The sequence below is a fragment of the Lepidochelys kempii genome, chromosome 2 (assembly GCF_965140285.1).
Source record: "Lepidochelys kempii isolate rLepKem1 chromosome 2, rLepKem1.hap1, whole genome shotgun sequence".
In the NCBI taxonomy this organism is placed as follows: Eukaryota; Metazoa; Chordata; order Testudines; family Cheloniidae; genus Lepidochelys; species Lepidochelys kempii.
In genome coordinates this window covers 147,528,608-147,543,795 of record NC_136381.1, presented here as the reverse complement: position 1 = coordinate 147,543,795, position 15,188 = coordinate 147,528,608, and the positions used below count along the sequence as shown (strand labels likewise).

The window sequence follows — 15,188 nt, the reverse complement described above, 5'->3', positions numbered from 1 at the left end:
GCCCCACCAGGAAACGGAGGAAGCGACTGTGCCCCTCGAAAATGTGAAAGTGGAAGTATGCGTCCTGCAGACTGAGGGCAGCGTACCAGCTGCCGGGGTCCAGGGAGGGGACGATGGAGGCCAGTGAGACCATGCGGAACTTACGCCCACCCTGGACCTGCGGGATCTAAACCAGTTCATGGTGAGGCTGGAGTCCTCCTTTGGCCTTTCAGCCATGACCACGCCGGGAAAAAAGCACACAACCGATTGTAGAAGGGAAGCTTCATTGAGGGGGGAACCCTGGGGAGGACTGGCAGGGTGCCCCCAAGCGTCCCATCAAAACCGCCTTTTCCCTGCTTGTTTGCCCTTGGAGTACCCAAGTTGTGGGGCAGGCCGCCACTGCCTCTGAGGGTGCCTTTTATAGACCCTCGACTTGTTATAGGCAGCCTCGTACTTCGACTGGATGGCCTGATCGGGAGCCTGCTGCGGCCTAAACTTAGATTTGGCCGGAGCCAGGACATAGAGACCCAGAGTCTGGAGAGTCGTGTGGGAGTCCTTCATGCCATGTAGCTTTGTATCCGTTTGTTCCACAAATAGAGCTTTGCTGTCAAACGGGAGATCCTGCATGGCAGCCCGTGCTTCACTAGACTGCCTGGACAGCAGGAGCCACAACACCCTTCTCATGGACACTGCCAAGGCCATAGACCATGCTGCCATGTCCGCCGCATCCGAAGCCACTTACAGGGATGGCCTGGCAGCCGGTGTACCCTCCTCCACCAGCGCCTTGAACTCTTTCTTATCGCGCTCCTGGAGGGAATCCTCAAACTTGGGCAGGGAACCCCACAAATTGAATTCATACCTGCCCAGGGGTGCCTGGTGGTTTGCCACCCGAAACTGAAAACTCGAGGAAGAATAAAGCCTTCTCCTGAAAGAGACCAGCCTCCGTGAATCTTTTATTTTTCAGGGTAGGGGCTAGTTGGTCCTGCCGCTCCCTGTGGTTGACCGACTCGACCAGTGTAGAGGTACTCGTGCCCCTTGGTGGGTACAAAGTACTTGCGATCCGCCCTCTTAGAGATTGGGGCCAGCAAAGCTGGTGTTTGCCACAAGACATTTGAAATTTTGCCACCCCTTAATGGAGGGGCAAAGCTACCTGCCCGGTGCCAAAGACGACAGAACATTGAAATGGGAGTAGGAGGGTTCCTCCAACTCCTCCACCTGGAGGTGGAGGCTTGATGCCACTCTTTTTAAAAGACCTTGATGGGCCCTAAAGTTCTCCTGCGGGACGGAGGGGGGTGGGGTCATTATCACCTCACCTGGAGAGAGGGAGGGGGCCAGCACGGTGCTCTGGGTGTCCGCTGGCACCGGAGGATGCACCACTTGGTCAGACTCCAGGCATGGTGCTGAGGATGTATGTCCCACCAACCCCCTCCTCAGAGGTCTGGAGAGGGAGGCTGATGGTGCCTCTGAGGTTCCAGCTGCTGAGTGGGCCCCAACGGTGCCCACTGATATCATTGGGCGGGCCACAGAGCCCAGTGCCACTGCACTGGCTGTGGCACTAATGGGCCTGGTTGTTTGGCCTGGCTGGCCTGTCCCATGGAAGGGCGACTATGAGCAGAGGTTGGGCTGACAAACGACCTGCTGCTGTCTCAGGACTGGGAGGAACGGCGGTGCCGGAAGCGACGTTGCCCCAGGGACCACGACCTCAATGTGGAGGACCGGTACCATCTGTAGCTGCTGCTTCGCGATCGGCTCCGACGGGCGGACCCATGACAGCGAGGTGCCGGCAATCGATGCCTTGGGCTGTGAAGGCGATGCCTTGGCGGAGTCTTAGAGCAGGATTCCGAGTGGGAACGGTGTCAACGTCCATGTTGTGACCGGTTGTGGTAATCCCTATGAGACGAGGACCTCTGGTGGGCTTCGGTCCCGTCAGTACTCACTCCGTGATGTGGAGCGGTGCTGAGAGTCTCGGTCGGATGGCACCCAACCAGACAGTCTGGTGGGAGTTGAGGGTGATTCGCATGGACTACACGCTGAACTGTTGCTGGCGGCAAACGGCGTTGGGAATGTTCCCTGGACGAAGACCGGTGCCGAGCTGGAAGCGACTGCGGAGAACCCAGCGGTGGCTTGCCCTTGGAGCATGGTGCCGACTTCGGCAGCACTCCTGCTACATTCATAGAACATTTATAGAATCTCAGGGTTGGAAGGGACCTCAGGAAGTCATCTAGTCCAACCCCCTGTTCAAAGCAGGACCAATCCCTGATTTTTGCCCCAGATCCCTAAATGGCCCCCTTTAGGATTGAACTCACAACCCTGGGTTTAGCAGGCCAATGCTCAAACCACTGAGCTATCCCACCCTGCCCATGTACCAGAATGGATATGACGTCCCGGACTGCCTGCAGGACCTCCGACGTTTCCGAAGAGGCCGGGCTACTCCACTCCACGTGAGTCGGAGGCCTAGAGGCTGGAGGGGATGGACCGAGGACCACCCGACATGGGTCTAGTCTCTGCCCCTGGTTTTCCTTGGTGCCCCTGCGAAGAAGGCATTTTCTTTGCCTTCTTGTGCCCCGTGGACGGGGAGCGGTACCGACTGGTCAAAGGCACCGGAAGGTTGCAGCACACAGGAGGGCATCGGACATCCAGGGAGGCTTGGTCCGAAGTGGCTGGGCTACTCCGCTGTACGTGAGTTGGAGGCCTAGTGGCCGGAGGGGGTCGAGGACTGCCCGACATGGGTCTACTCTCTGTTCCTGGTTTCCCTCGGTGCTGCTGCAAAGAAGGCATTTTCTTTGTCTCCTTGTGCCCCGTGGACGGGGAGCGGTGCCAACTGGTCAAAGACGCCGGAAGGTCGCTGTGCACCGATGCCGCGGTGCCCAATGCTGACTCGGAGCAGTGCACCGGATTCGGGGTCAGCACTGACACCATCAGAATAGCCCGGAGCCTAATCTCTCAGTCCAAGGTTTAAATGACTTGCAAATCTTGCAATGATCACTGATATGGGTTTCTCCCAAACAGCGTAACAGTCTGCGTGCGGATCACTCCTTGGCATAGATTGCCTGCAAGTGTCGCATGACTTAAAACCCGGGGAGCAGGGCGTGCTCCGGCCCGGGCACTCAAACTAACTGAACTAACTGAACAGCTGAATAACTACAGGTACTAACACTTAATGAACAAAAAGTTCTGGGGACAAGCTACAACAAAGCTGGAGCAGAGTAGTTCCTATGCACCTTCACTGGCGGCAAGAAGGAACTGAGGGTTGGGGGAGCGCGTTGCTCCCTTTATACCGCACCATGGAGGCACCACTCCAGGGGCTGCTGGGGCGCTCCCCCCTACGGGTACTGCTAGAGGAAAAACTTCCAGCACCGGTGCACGTGATGAGCACGCACACCTATTGTGGAATACACATGAGCAATCACTCGAAGAACTTCATCTTCCCGTTACACTGATGATAAAGAGGGCTGGAGAAGAGAATTGCTGGTGAGAAGGCTCTTAGGCAAAGGAGATCTTGCTGATATAAGCCTTTATTCCTCTCCTCTTCTGCACAATTGTCCTTGGGTCTTCTGCAATATGGGCAACTGCGCCCATGGAGCTCAACAAATCTAAGATAAGTCCACTATATCCATAGGGAATAAACCTATCTCTGGAGGGACCCATCAGCAAGGAGTCACTCAAGTAGTAGATGCTGCCGCACCTAATCCATGGTGAACAGAAGGACGCTCAATAAGTGATCTCAGAATGGACCTTGGACCCTAACCCTGGGAGCAGCGAGGCAAAAAGTGCAAGGCCCTCATCGGCAGGCCCATAAGAGCACCAGAGCTAATGCCATTTAAAAGTTTTATTTTTATTGTATATAGATGTTTGCCTATAGTTAACTTTTCTGTAAAGGATGAAGGGGACTGACAGGGAAATGACACACTGTAGAACTCAGCTGGCTGGCCAGAGAGATCTGGAGGCACTAAGGACCTGGGGACACAGGCAGGGTTCATATGCAGTCCCATTGGACTCTTGTTTTCTAGAAATTTCTGCACTTGCCTCCCACAACATGTGTACCACCTACAGTGGGGATCCACAAAGGCAATGCTAAAGAAGCTGGTCAGTTTCATTTGTTTCTAGACAGCGGATTTTCTGGTTCTCAAGTACAATTACAATTATTCAAGATTTGGGTTGCAAATTCTACGGAGGCTTTTATAAATTCAACTTGACTACAACCACGCAGTCATGAACACTTTCTACTCATACTGGATTTTTGTTAATTCTGAATCTATTTTTTAAAGAAATATGAATCTGGACTACCTGCCTCTTTAATAATGGAATGCATTTGTAAGTGTTTAAAGCAGGAAGTTCTAGTTACCATGGCTCCCACAAGGTAGAGGTTTGCCACATGTTTTTCCACACGATGGGATCGGATCCGTGCACAGTTTACGCTCAGTACATCCTAGTTTTAGTAATCTGCTAAGAGGAGTCTGCCCACAAGGACAGCAGTGCACTACTTGAGGAAGTCGTGGACAAAGTTGGCAGGGCTCAGGATGGCATATCTGCATACAGCTGTGCCTTCCACAATTTAATTTTCTAAAAAAGAAATATATAAGGAATTATAAGGATATCACAGTCACTAAGTGTTGAATAAAATGTAATTTTTGCTTTAGGTTTTTGGGGAGAAAGAGGATCTTACTTGTCACATGTCTTCTGGCAGGAGAACTTTCCAAATCCATCAGAAAACTCTTCATTTGTTCCACACAATACATCTCGAAAGGTACTCCCACAGTAGCAGACTAAGGGAGAACAAATAATAAGAAAAAGAAAAGAAAAAAACCAGTATTACCACAAACAAGGAACGCTCAACACTCTATATGCAGGACAATACTAAATTTGAAAAACTGAACTTAAAAATTCAAAATGTATTAAAACAACCTTTAAAAGTGTACTTTAGTTGTTCTATTTAGACTTGACTTAGCTGTGTACATTTCTGTAGCTGTGTACAGGCTGAGTTTCTATATTTCTTTTATTAGTGTCTTTTGCTAATAAAAATGAGGAGCAATTAAAAGGACAAACTATTTGCAAAAGAGGGCTTAATCAAAAAATAATGCAAATTAATCTTGAATGAGAACTTTTATCTTAAACTAAACTTCAAAAAATTTACATCAAAAAGAAATGCAAGCATTTTCTTTGTAAATATCACAAAGAAATGTACCAATATTATACTGTACTAGACATCTGGACATCATAGGAGCCACATGGCCTATCAGACCAGAGGTAAAATACTTTTAGCCATTTGAAAAGTGTGGGTGCTTATTTAAGTATGCTACTTTAAATGTGCTTTTATATAGGTTTTCTGTTACTTTTCAATACTACTGATTAAAAAAGTCCTAGGGGTCACACATAAGTAATATTTTCCTATTCAAGAGTAAATTAGTATTTAAAATATCCTGTAACAGTGGTATATCACCTGTTTTGATTTATAGAACCCTTGCAGAAGCATTTTTTTTAAAGTAAAAAAATTAAAATTAAGTGCCTGTCTGAAGCAAGACTTCTCTCAATTTTGGAAGTAAACTCACTGATAAAAGATAAGGATGTATTCAGCCTTCAGATGGAAAGGTGTTCGCTGTACTCATCGTACATATAATTTATAGAATTACTGATTTATAGAACTTGCCATAATAGCAAATCCTTTACAATATTAATTAAAAGAGGCACAGCACCAACCCCTATAATTAGGATGCCACTGTCCATTACAAAAAATTCTTTTGACTTTTTTGGAACCACTCAATCTTCCATAGGACATTAAAATTGTCAAGGGGATAGCCTTCAGGCAAGCTGTGCTTGACTTTAACAAAAGTGAAGATGTCTTTTAGGTTCCAATGTAATGAAGTAAGGACACTTAAGCAACGACAGTATAGAAACAACTTGAATGACAAAGCTAAACAGGTAACAGCAAAATGGGTTAGAGCATAAATATTGAGTGGAGCTGAGATTTATAAAAAGAAAACTCCTGTCCCATGAGTTAAAATGATTGTCAGTGGGGGATTAGTATACACTTAGGGAAAAGAAGATCTCACTTTTAAGCAAATAGATAATTTTCCCTAAAATGTTGGATGCATGTACCATTTAAAAACCTTTTTACCTTCCACATCTTCTGGGGAAGCTGACTTCCTTTGTCTCCTTCCCCTTGTTCATTTGTGCTCATCCCTAAAATTTGGGCCAGCAAGAAAAACTGGCCAAACTCACCATCACACCTTCTTCTTCACTGCAATATTAAGTAGGAACAGGAGTTGCCGTGATGTAAGCAGGGGCAGAATGGAGACTGACTATTGGCCACTCACTGGCTGCTCTATCTGCTCCACTCTTGTCCACATACTTTTGGAGGTCCACAACAGGAGAAGGCAGGCTGTCTGAATTTCCCCAGCTGTAGAGCTCTGAAGATGCACTGAAGCAAAGTTCCCTACTGCCAATATTAAAGAGGATGAAAGCAGCTCTCTTTCCACCTTTTGGCACCATCAGTACACTTTTCGCTATGCAGAAAACTAGTTTGTGTATGTGCTAATTGCCTTCCTTAGCTGTGCATTTTACAAATTTCGTGGAAAACCAGTCTTTAAAATGTACTGCATATATTCAAGATTGTGATTTTAAAAAGGCTCATAACTTAAGGAACACAAAATCAAATTTCAGTGGAACAAAGGCATTTCTCTTTAATGTAAACTATTTCTATACTATAATTCAACTTCCTACCATTTTTACTGTTGAAAGTAATCAAAATAATATTCCAGTGTTTTTGTTTTGTTTTTTAATTTTGTTTTTCCACTCTCAAAAGTGGCTGAATCGTTTTTTGCTTAAACTTTCCCCAAAATATTTAACTTCAGGAAAAGATTGAGCCTGAAAAATTTAATCCCAAAAGGTGAAATTCAAGATGTTATAAGCAACTGAATGGTTACAAAGCTATGGCAGTCACCACTCCCACTATACTGGAAGAGACTTTATGCACTATCCAAATTTTAGATTAAAACCCAGCAGGTGAAGTGCCTAATTCTGGGTTTTACTGGAATAAATAAGTTCTTTATATAGCTGCATCAGCAAAAGGACAAACCTGAGACATGTTCCTGGGGAATATTAAAATGAATTTTAAGTTGTTTCAGTGTTCAGGAAATAATCACTAAATAAAAAGGTTTAAGATGTACTTGCATATATTAAGAATAAGGGCTAGTGACCTGTTTTAAATTAAGTGCAACTACAGTAGTCTTTTTTTAAATCTTGGCCTTAATCATTACCTGTTATTTTGCTCACTATTATACTCTAATTTATTTGTTTACTTGCAGCTAGCTAACTTAAAGAAATTGAAAAACAGCTCTACTGAACATACAAATCTAAGTACATTTCCACATGTCTGATACCTACCTTGCTGTACTGTAAGCTGACAAGGATGACATTTTCCCACATGGCACACCTGGGCACAGTTATGCCTACCACAATTTAAAGTATTCCCACATACATTAGAACAATGAATTGTGTTGGACTGGCCGCAGCGAACTGAATGACTGTAGATAAATATGATACTGTAGTTAGTATAGTATCTTTTAGCTGGATTTAAGCATTTCACATATTTATATCTTCAAATAACCCCTTTACAATATATGCTGCAACATTCAAAGTAAACAAGTTCTATTTGTTAATGACAGATACATAATTCTGTTCAGGAATAATGCTGTGGCCTTAGACTCTTCTTACATCTCAACATAGAGAAAGGTGTTCGACATCACACTAACTGGGTGTAGTGTAGTATTTAAAATGCAGAATATGATTTTGCACTTGATTTGATATTCTGGGGGAAAACAGTGCATTACCTTAAGATATTTGAATTTCTTTTAAGTGTGGCCTTAACTCTGAATTTGCTGAGTTTATAATGCATGGTTTTGGGATAGTTAGCAAATACTTAGGCTACACAGGGATATTGTAAGTAAAGCACCGTCATAAGTTAAGGAGTAAAACAACGAGCCTACAGGTCTACATCCTGTAAGACGTTCACTTGAGCAGTTAGCATAAGGCTTTGAGGCCCATGGCCTTAGGAAGAGCAAGTTACCAGACAGTTTTGAGGGAACTCGGAAAGGTGTGTTTACAGGGAAAATTCGTACAAAATGATACCAGGTAACTGCAAGAACATTGAACTGATACTAGGCTTGGATATTTTAGGATTAAATTTTGGCAAATGCTTAACCGTAAGTTTGTCTTGACAATGACTTAACGAATATGGTAATAAGCTGAAACCATTAATATTATAACCTACAGAGTAAGAACACCCCACATTATTAAAGTGAGGAAATACAAATAAAGAAGAGTAGAGAAACCCTTACTGAATATGCATTAGGCATAGTGGTGTCACCACAGCATATTATAGAAGTTGTATACCAGTCTATGTGCTTGGAGAGGGAGAGATGTAGCCCTTGGGAGGTGCCACGATTACAGCCACTGGTGATGGTAACGAGGAATATAATGACTAACACTGCAGGTTGTTCTGCAAGGGATAGTGTAAGTATATGGATGCTCAGATGTACATTCCATCAACTTTGCTGGGTCAGCGTGTTGGTGACTTTGTGAACTGTACTAATCAAGCTATTACAAACCCAGAGGGGTATTCCTGCGGGTGAATGTTGAAATTGTGCACATCAGGGCTCCCAACTGAACAGTAATGTTAATACTAGGCCTGATCTTGGAACAAGAACCTATCAAACTTCAGAGCGTTAACTAGAAATTCTTAATAGTCAATATAATTAATACACAATCAATCAGGCAATATCTGTAATTTTTTTTTCTCTTAAATTAGATACATTCTCTAAGCTTTAACTTTTTGTCTGGGATACATGCAAAGGTTAGTAATGCTAATATTATAGTGTCCTAGTTGTAAAATCCACTGATTACAGAATTCTAGATGCACTGATTTTGCACAATTTGGTAACTGACTTTACGCTTACAGTCATCTTGAATCCATATCCGATGTCCAGATGAATGGTCATGTGTATAATCTTGTCATGAATATAGGGGAAAGGGTAGCAACCTTTAAGTATCCTTGGCAGCTGTACTGGATTGCCTTACCTGTAAAGTGTTAAGCAGTTCAAATAACCTAGTTGGCACCTAACCAGAAGGACCAATGAGGAAATAAAAGATACTTTCAAGAGGGGAGAAGGGGGAGAAGCCAAGCAGGTACAATATCTTCTGAAAATACATGTGGAATAATCCATCTGAAACCACAGAAACTGCGAGTAGGGCAATGAAATACGTCAGGTTATTTTTTATTTTGGCTTGTGAATTTTCCTATCCTACAGAGGTAGTTTCATTCCTGTTTTTGTAACTGTGAAGCTGAGTCCAGATGGAAATCCTCTGTGTTTTAAATCTTTTTATTACCCTGTAAAATTACCTTCCATCCTGATTTTGCAGGTGTGATTCTTTTACTTATTTCTTTATCAATAAAGTTCTTCTTTTAAGAACCTGATTGATTTCAGTGTCCTGAAGACAAAGCGTCTGGTCTGTGCTCACATTGCTAAGGCAACTGGTTGGTAGTTTATTCTCAAGCCTCCCCAGGAAAGGGGGCGAAGGGGCTTGGGGGGATAGGGATTCCAAGTGACCCTTCCCTGAATATTTTGTGTAAATCACTTGGTGGTGGCAGCAATATCAGTCTAAGGAATTAGTGCCTTAGAGAAATTTGTACCTAAACTGGTAAAATATAAGCTTAAGGGGTCTTTCATGTACCCCAGAGTTCAGAGTTGCAGGGGGGAGAAGGGGGATCCTGACAAAACATTTTTTTTTTAAATGGCTAGGTATAGTACCACAGGAGCAAGCTGCAGGCTGGACAACTTGAATACTGAAAGAGTACAGCGTGTCAGAACAACAAATGAAATGGATCTGGAATTCTGAGAGTAAAACAGTATTTCCAATACTGTTTATAACTCCCCAGTGAAATTAATGTTGCTATAGCAAATGTAAGTGAATTACACATCCCCTTCCAGGTTAGCCTGCTAACAAGCTGACCTCAAACCCTGACTACAACTGTATCCGCAGAATGGTAGCTGTTTTTAATCTTTTCTTCCATCTCAAAAATAATCACTTTTAAATCATGTTTGCACATGCACTCTGTGTTCTGGATGCTGAGATGACAGTCTGAGAATGCTAAACTTCACATGACTTTATATGCTGACATAAATAGTGCAAAAAAACAAAACAAAACAAAAACAAAAAAAAACAGTGACCTGGTATCATGAAATCCAGGACTGATCATATCCTTCCTAACCTTTAGTACCAAGCTGGAATAAAATTTCTTCCATATTTCACCCTGTAGAGTAGGTTCAATAGCATTTTGTGAGAAGGAAGTGGATTTCCTGTAGTTCCCCCCCAAAAAATTCTGCAGTATTCTAGTGCATTCCTAGACAAATTGGAGGATTGGGCCCAAAAGAAATCTGATGAGGTTCAACAAGGACAAGTGCTGACTTCTGCACTTAGGAACGAAGAATCCCATGCACCGCTACAGGCTGGGGACCAACTGGCTAAGCAGCAGTTCTGCAGAAAGGGACTTGGGGATTACAATGGACAAGAAGCTGGATATGAGTCAGCAGCGTACCCTTGTTGCCAAGAAGGCCAATGGCATAGTGGGCTCTATTAGTAGGAGCATTTCCAGCAAATCAAGGGAAGTGATTATTCCCCTCTATTTGGCACTGGTGAGGCCACACCTGGAGTACTGTGTCCAGTTTTGGTTCCCCTACTACAGAAGGGATGTGGACAAATTCGAGAGAGTCCAGTGGAGGGAAACAAAAATGATTAGTGGGCTGGGGCACGACTTATGAGGAGAGGCTGAGGGAACTGGAGTTATATAGTCTGCAGAAGAGAAGAGTGAGGGGGGATTTGATAGCAGCCTTCAATTACCTGAAGTGGGGTTCCAAAGAGGATGGAGCTAGGCTGTTCTCAGTGGTGGCAGATGACAGAACAAGAAGCCATGATCTCAAGTTGCAGGGGGGGAGGTCTAGGTTGGATACTAGGAAAAAACGATTACTTACCTTCTCGTAACTGTTGTTCTTCAAGATGTGTTGTTCACGTCCATTCCACATTAGGTGTGCGCGTGTTGCGTGCATGAGTGTCAGAAACGTTTTCCCTTAGCAGCTCTCGTTGGGGCCCTCTGAGTGGCGCCACTGCGCCGTTCATATATACCCCGCCGCCTGACCCCCTCCTGTTCCTTCTTGCCGGCAACTCCGACAGAGAGGTAGAAGGGTGGGTGGTGGAATGGACGTGAACATCTCAAAGAACAACAGTTACGAGAAGGTAAGTAACCGTTTTTTCTTCTTCGAGTGCTTGTTCATATCCATTCCACATTAGGTGAATCACAAGTTTACCTCTGGAGGAGGGTAGGAGTCATGAAACAACTGATTGGAGGACCGCTCTGCCAACTGCTGCGTCCTCTCTGGCCTGCTGGTTGACCACGTAATGGGTCGTGAAGGTGTGCACCGAGGACCAGGTGGCTGCTCTGCGGATCTCCTGGATCGGGACCTGTGCCAGGAAAGCCGTGAAAGTCGCTTGCGCCCTGATCGAGTGGGCCGTGACTGCCGGGGCTGGAACACCTGCAAGCTCATAGCACGCCCGGATGCCGCTTGTAATCCAAGACGAGATCTGCTGCGCCAACACCAGGAGGCCTTTCATCCTCTTGGCTACGGCCACGAACAGCTACGTGGATTTACGAAAGGACTTGGTGCGCTCCAAATAGAATGCCAGCGCTCGATGGACATCCAAGGTGTGTAGGCTGCGGTGGCTCGGGTCCGTATGAATGTTTGGAAAAAAAACCGGCAGACAAATGTCCTGGCCCAAATGGAATTGCGAGACCACCTTAGGGAGGAACTTGGGGGGTGGTCGGAGCTGCACCTTATCCTGGTGAAACACTGTATACGGTGGCTCAGAGGTGAGAGCCCTCAGCTCAGACACTCTTCTGGCCGAGGTAATGGCCACAGAAATGCCACCTTCCAGGAAACGTAGAGGAGGTAGTGAGGGGCTTGAACGGAGGTCCCATGAGCCTAGAGAGAACCAAGTTAAGGTTCCAAGGAAGGACTGGGGGGCGTGAGTATGGAAACATCCTCTCCAATCCTTTAAGGAACTGTACCACCACTCCGAAAACACCGAGCCCCCCGAAAACCCTGGATGGAAGGCAGAGATGGCTGCCAGGTGCACTCTGAGTAAGGACGGGCCAGCCCCTGCTGCTTGAGGTGCAGGAGGTACTCGAGGATGGCTTGCACCGGGGCCTGGCACGGCCGCACCTGTCGGGGCTCACACCAACACGAGAACCTTTTCCACTTGGCCACATAGGTAGCCTTGGTAGAGGGCTTCCTACTGCCAAGCAGAATCTGCTGCACAGAAAGGGAGCACTGGCTCTCTAAGGCTTTTAGCCACAGAGCTTCCATGCCGTCAGGTGTAGTGACTGCAGGTCGGCGTGGAGAAGCCGCCCGCCGTCCTGTATGATGAGATCCCGGTGTAGGGGCAGGATTACCAGGGCCTCCACCGACAGCTCTAGAAGTGTTGTGTACCAGTGCTGGCGGGGCCACGCCAGGGCGATGAGGACCACCGCCACCCTGTCCCTGCATACCTTGAGCAGGACCTTGTGTACCAAGGGGAGTGGGGGAAAAGCATACATCAAGCCCCCTCCCCACGGGATTGCAAACGCGTCTGCGACTGAGCCTGGGCTGTGGCCCTGGAACGAGCAGAACCGCGGGCACTGGGCGTTGGCCCCGGTGGCAAACAGGTCTACCCGGGGAAACCCCCACCTGCGGAAGAGCGAAAGCACGACATCCGCTCTGAGCGTCCACTGGTGCATGTGATACGACCTACTGAGGTAATCTGCCAGCTCATTTTGCACCCCTGGGAGATACCACGCCTCGAGGTGAATGGCATTGACTATACAAAAGAGGAGAGGCCTTGCAACAGAGCAGCGAGGAATGGGCCCCACCCTGCTTGTTTATATAAAATATGGCAGTAGTGTTGTCTGTCAGAACTGTCACGCTGTGACCACTCAGAGTGGCGTGAAAGGTCTAACCTGCCAGACGAACCGCCCTGAGCTCCTTCAAAATGATATGGAGCGACCGCTCCGCTCTGGACCACAAGCCCTGAGTCCTGAGGTCCCCCAGGTGAGCGCCCCCATCCGTGGTCTGACGTGTCCATCACCAGAATCAGGTCCGGTTGTGGGGCGGCAAAGGGGATGCCTTCGCAAACCACAGGCTTGGACTGCCACCACAGCAGTCCCTTGGGGCTGTCACTACCAAGTCCAGGGGGTCCCTGCCTGGGCGGTACACCGGAGCGAGCCACGCCTGCAGAGTCCTGAGTCTCACTCTGGCATGCCTGACCACATGCGTGCATGCTACCATGTGGCCCAGCAGCTGCAGGCAGCACCTGGCCGTTGTCTTTGGAAACTGGTGCAGGGAGGCCACCTCTTGCTGGATAGCCCGGAATCGGGACACTGGAAGGCTTCCCCTGGCCTGCACCACGTCCAGGACCGCCCCTATGAATTCCACTCTCTGAGTTGGCACGAGGGTGGACTTGGGGACATTGACCAGGAGCCCTAGCTCATGGAACAATCAGAGGGCCACCTCCACGTGGCCCCGCACTTCCGCTTCGGATCGACCCGCCAGGAGCCAGTCGTCAAGGTACGGGTACACCCGGAGGCCGCCACCACCGCCATGCATTTCGTGAACACCCGTGGGGCCGCAGCTAGACCGAACAGAAAAACCGCAAACTGGTAACGGCCCACGGTGAAGCGCATGAACCGCCGATGTGCTGGGTGGATGGCAATATGAAAGTACACGTCCTTCATGTTGAGGGCAGCGTACCAGCCTCCCGGATCCAAGGAAGGGATGATGGTGCCCAGAGAGACCATGCAGAACCGGGCCTTGACCAGGAACTTGTTGAGCCCACGCAGGTCTAAAATGGGACCCCTTTGGCCTTGGGAATGAGGAAGTACCAGGAGTAGAAACCTTTCCCCCTTAGGCTGTACGGCACCGCCTCTACAGCCCCCGCCTCTAGCAGCAAGCATACCTCCTTCTCTAGAAGATGCTCGTGAGAGGGGTCCATGAAGGGGTGTGGGAGGGAAGAGAATTGCAGCAAGTACCCGTTCCATACCGTGCATAAGACCCAACTGTCTGATGTAATGCTGGACCATGCATAGGAGAAACGGGACAGGCGGTTCACGAAACAAGGAGACAGATCTCGTGACTGGTCTGGTACGCTGTCCTCGAGCGCACCTTCAAAAGCCTGGCTGGGATTTGTGCTGACCTTGGTTCTGACCCGGCACATTATTATTGTTGTTATTGCGCCGTTGCATGTTATCCCTGCCTTGCCTACAGTAAGGCTCATGCCTATGACGAGGCTGGTACTGGCGCTAAGGGGGAGGCTGCAGCTTAAAGGGCTTTCTTTGTGTCACCGGGGTGTGCATACCCAGCGACTTAAATATAGCCCTCGAGTCCTTGAGGCTATGCAGCCTCTCATCTCTCTGGTCCAAAAGGAGCCCGGACCCTTCAAAGGGGAGGTCCTGAAGCGTACTCTGGACATCAGACGGCAGGCCAGACTCCTGCAGCCACGCCGAGTGCCTCATAACCACCCCGACGCGATTGTTCTGGCCGAATCCAAATTGTCTGCTGAATCCAGGGAGGCCTGGAGAGAGGTCTTAGCTACTCCCTTGCCCTCGTCCACCAGGGCCGCGAACTCCTGTTGGGAACCTTGCGGGAGGTGTCCTTAAACTTCCCACTGCCACCCAGAAGTTAAAATTATACCTGTTGAGGATGGCCTGCTGGTTAGAAATCCCCAACTGAAAGCCCCTCATGAGGATACCTTTCTGCCAAAAAGGTCCAGGCGTTTTGCCTCCTTGGCCTTAGATGCCGGGGCCTGTTGTCCATGGAGCTCCCTTTTGTTCACTGCAGAGACCACCAGGGAGCATGGACTTGGGTGGCAGAACAAGAATTCGTAGCCCTTTGACGGGGCAAAGTACTTGCACTCCACACCTTTGGCCGTTGGAGCACTGGAGACCGGGGTCTGCCATAAAGTCTTATAATTCGATTGGATGGTCTTAATGACTGGAAGCGCTGTTCTAGATGGACCTTCGGGGATCAAAATGTCCACCATGGGGTCCTCCTGCTCAACCATCTCCTTGGCCTGCAACCTCAAGTTCTGGGTGACCCTACGCAGTAGCTCCTGGTGGGCTCTGTGGT

General features: G+C 47.7%; 1 protein-coding gene across 4 annotated transcripts in view; it reads right to left on the bottom strand.

The window, feature by feature from the left end:
• Window positions 1–15,188, bottom strand: part of NFX1 (nuclear transcription factor, X-box binding 1) — a 238,250-nt gene that overhangs the window by 146,391 nt on the left and 76,671 nt on the right. For all 4 annotated transcript variants that reach the window (XR_012157390.2, XM_073332429.2, XM_073332430.2 and 1 more), the window contains 3 exons: window positions 7,363–7,502; window positions 4,646–4,745; window positions 4,325–4,542 (listed from right to left, as the gene is read on the bottom strand). Coding sequence is in view for 3 of the 4 variants with exons in the window: in XM_073332429.2 (XP_073188530.1) it covers window positions 4,325–4,542; window positions 4,646–4,745; window positions 7,363–7,502 (458 nt within the window). In the remaining variant the exon portion in view is untranslated. The remainder of the gene's footprint in view (window positions 1–4,324; window positions 4,543–4,645; window positions 4,746–7,362; window positions 7,503–15,188) is intronic.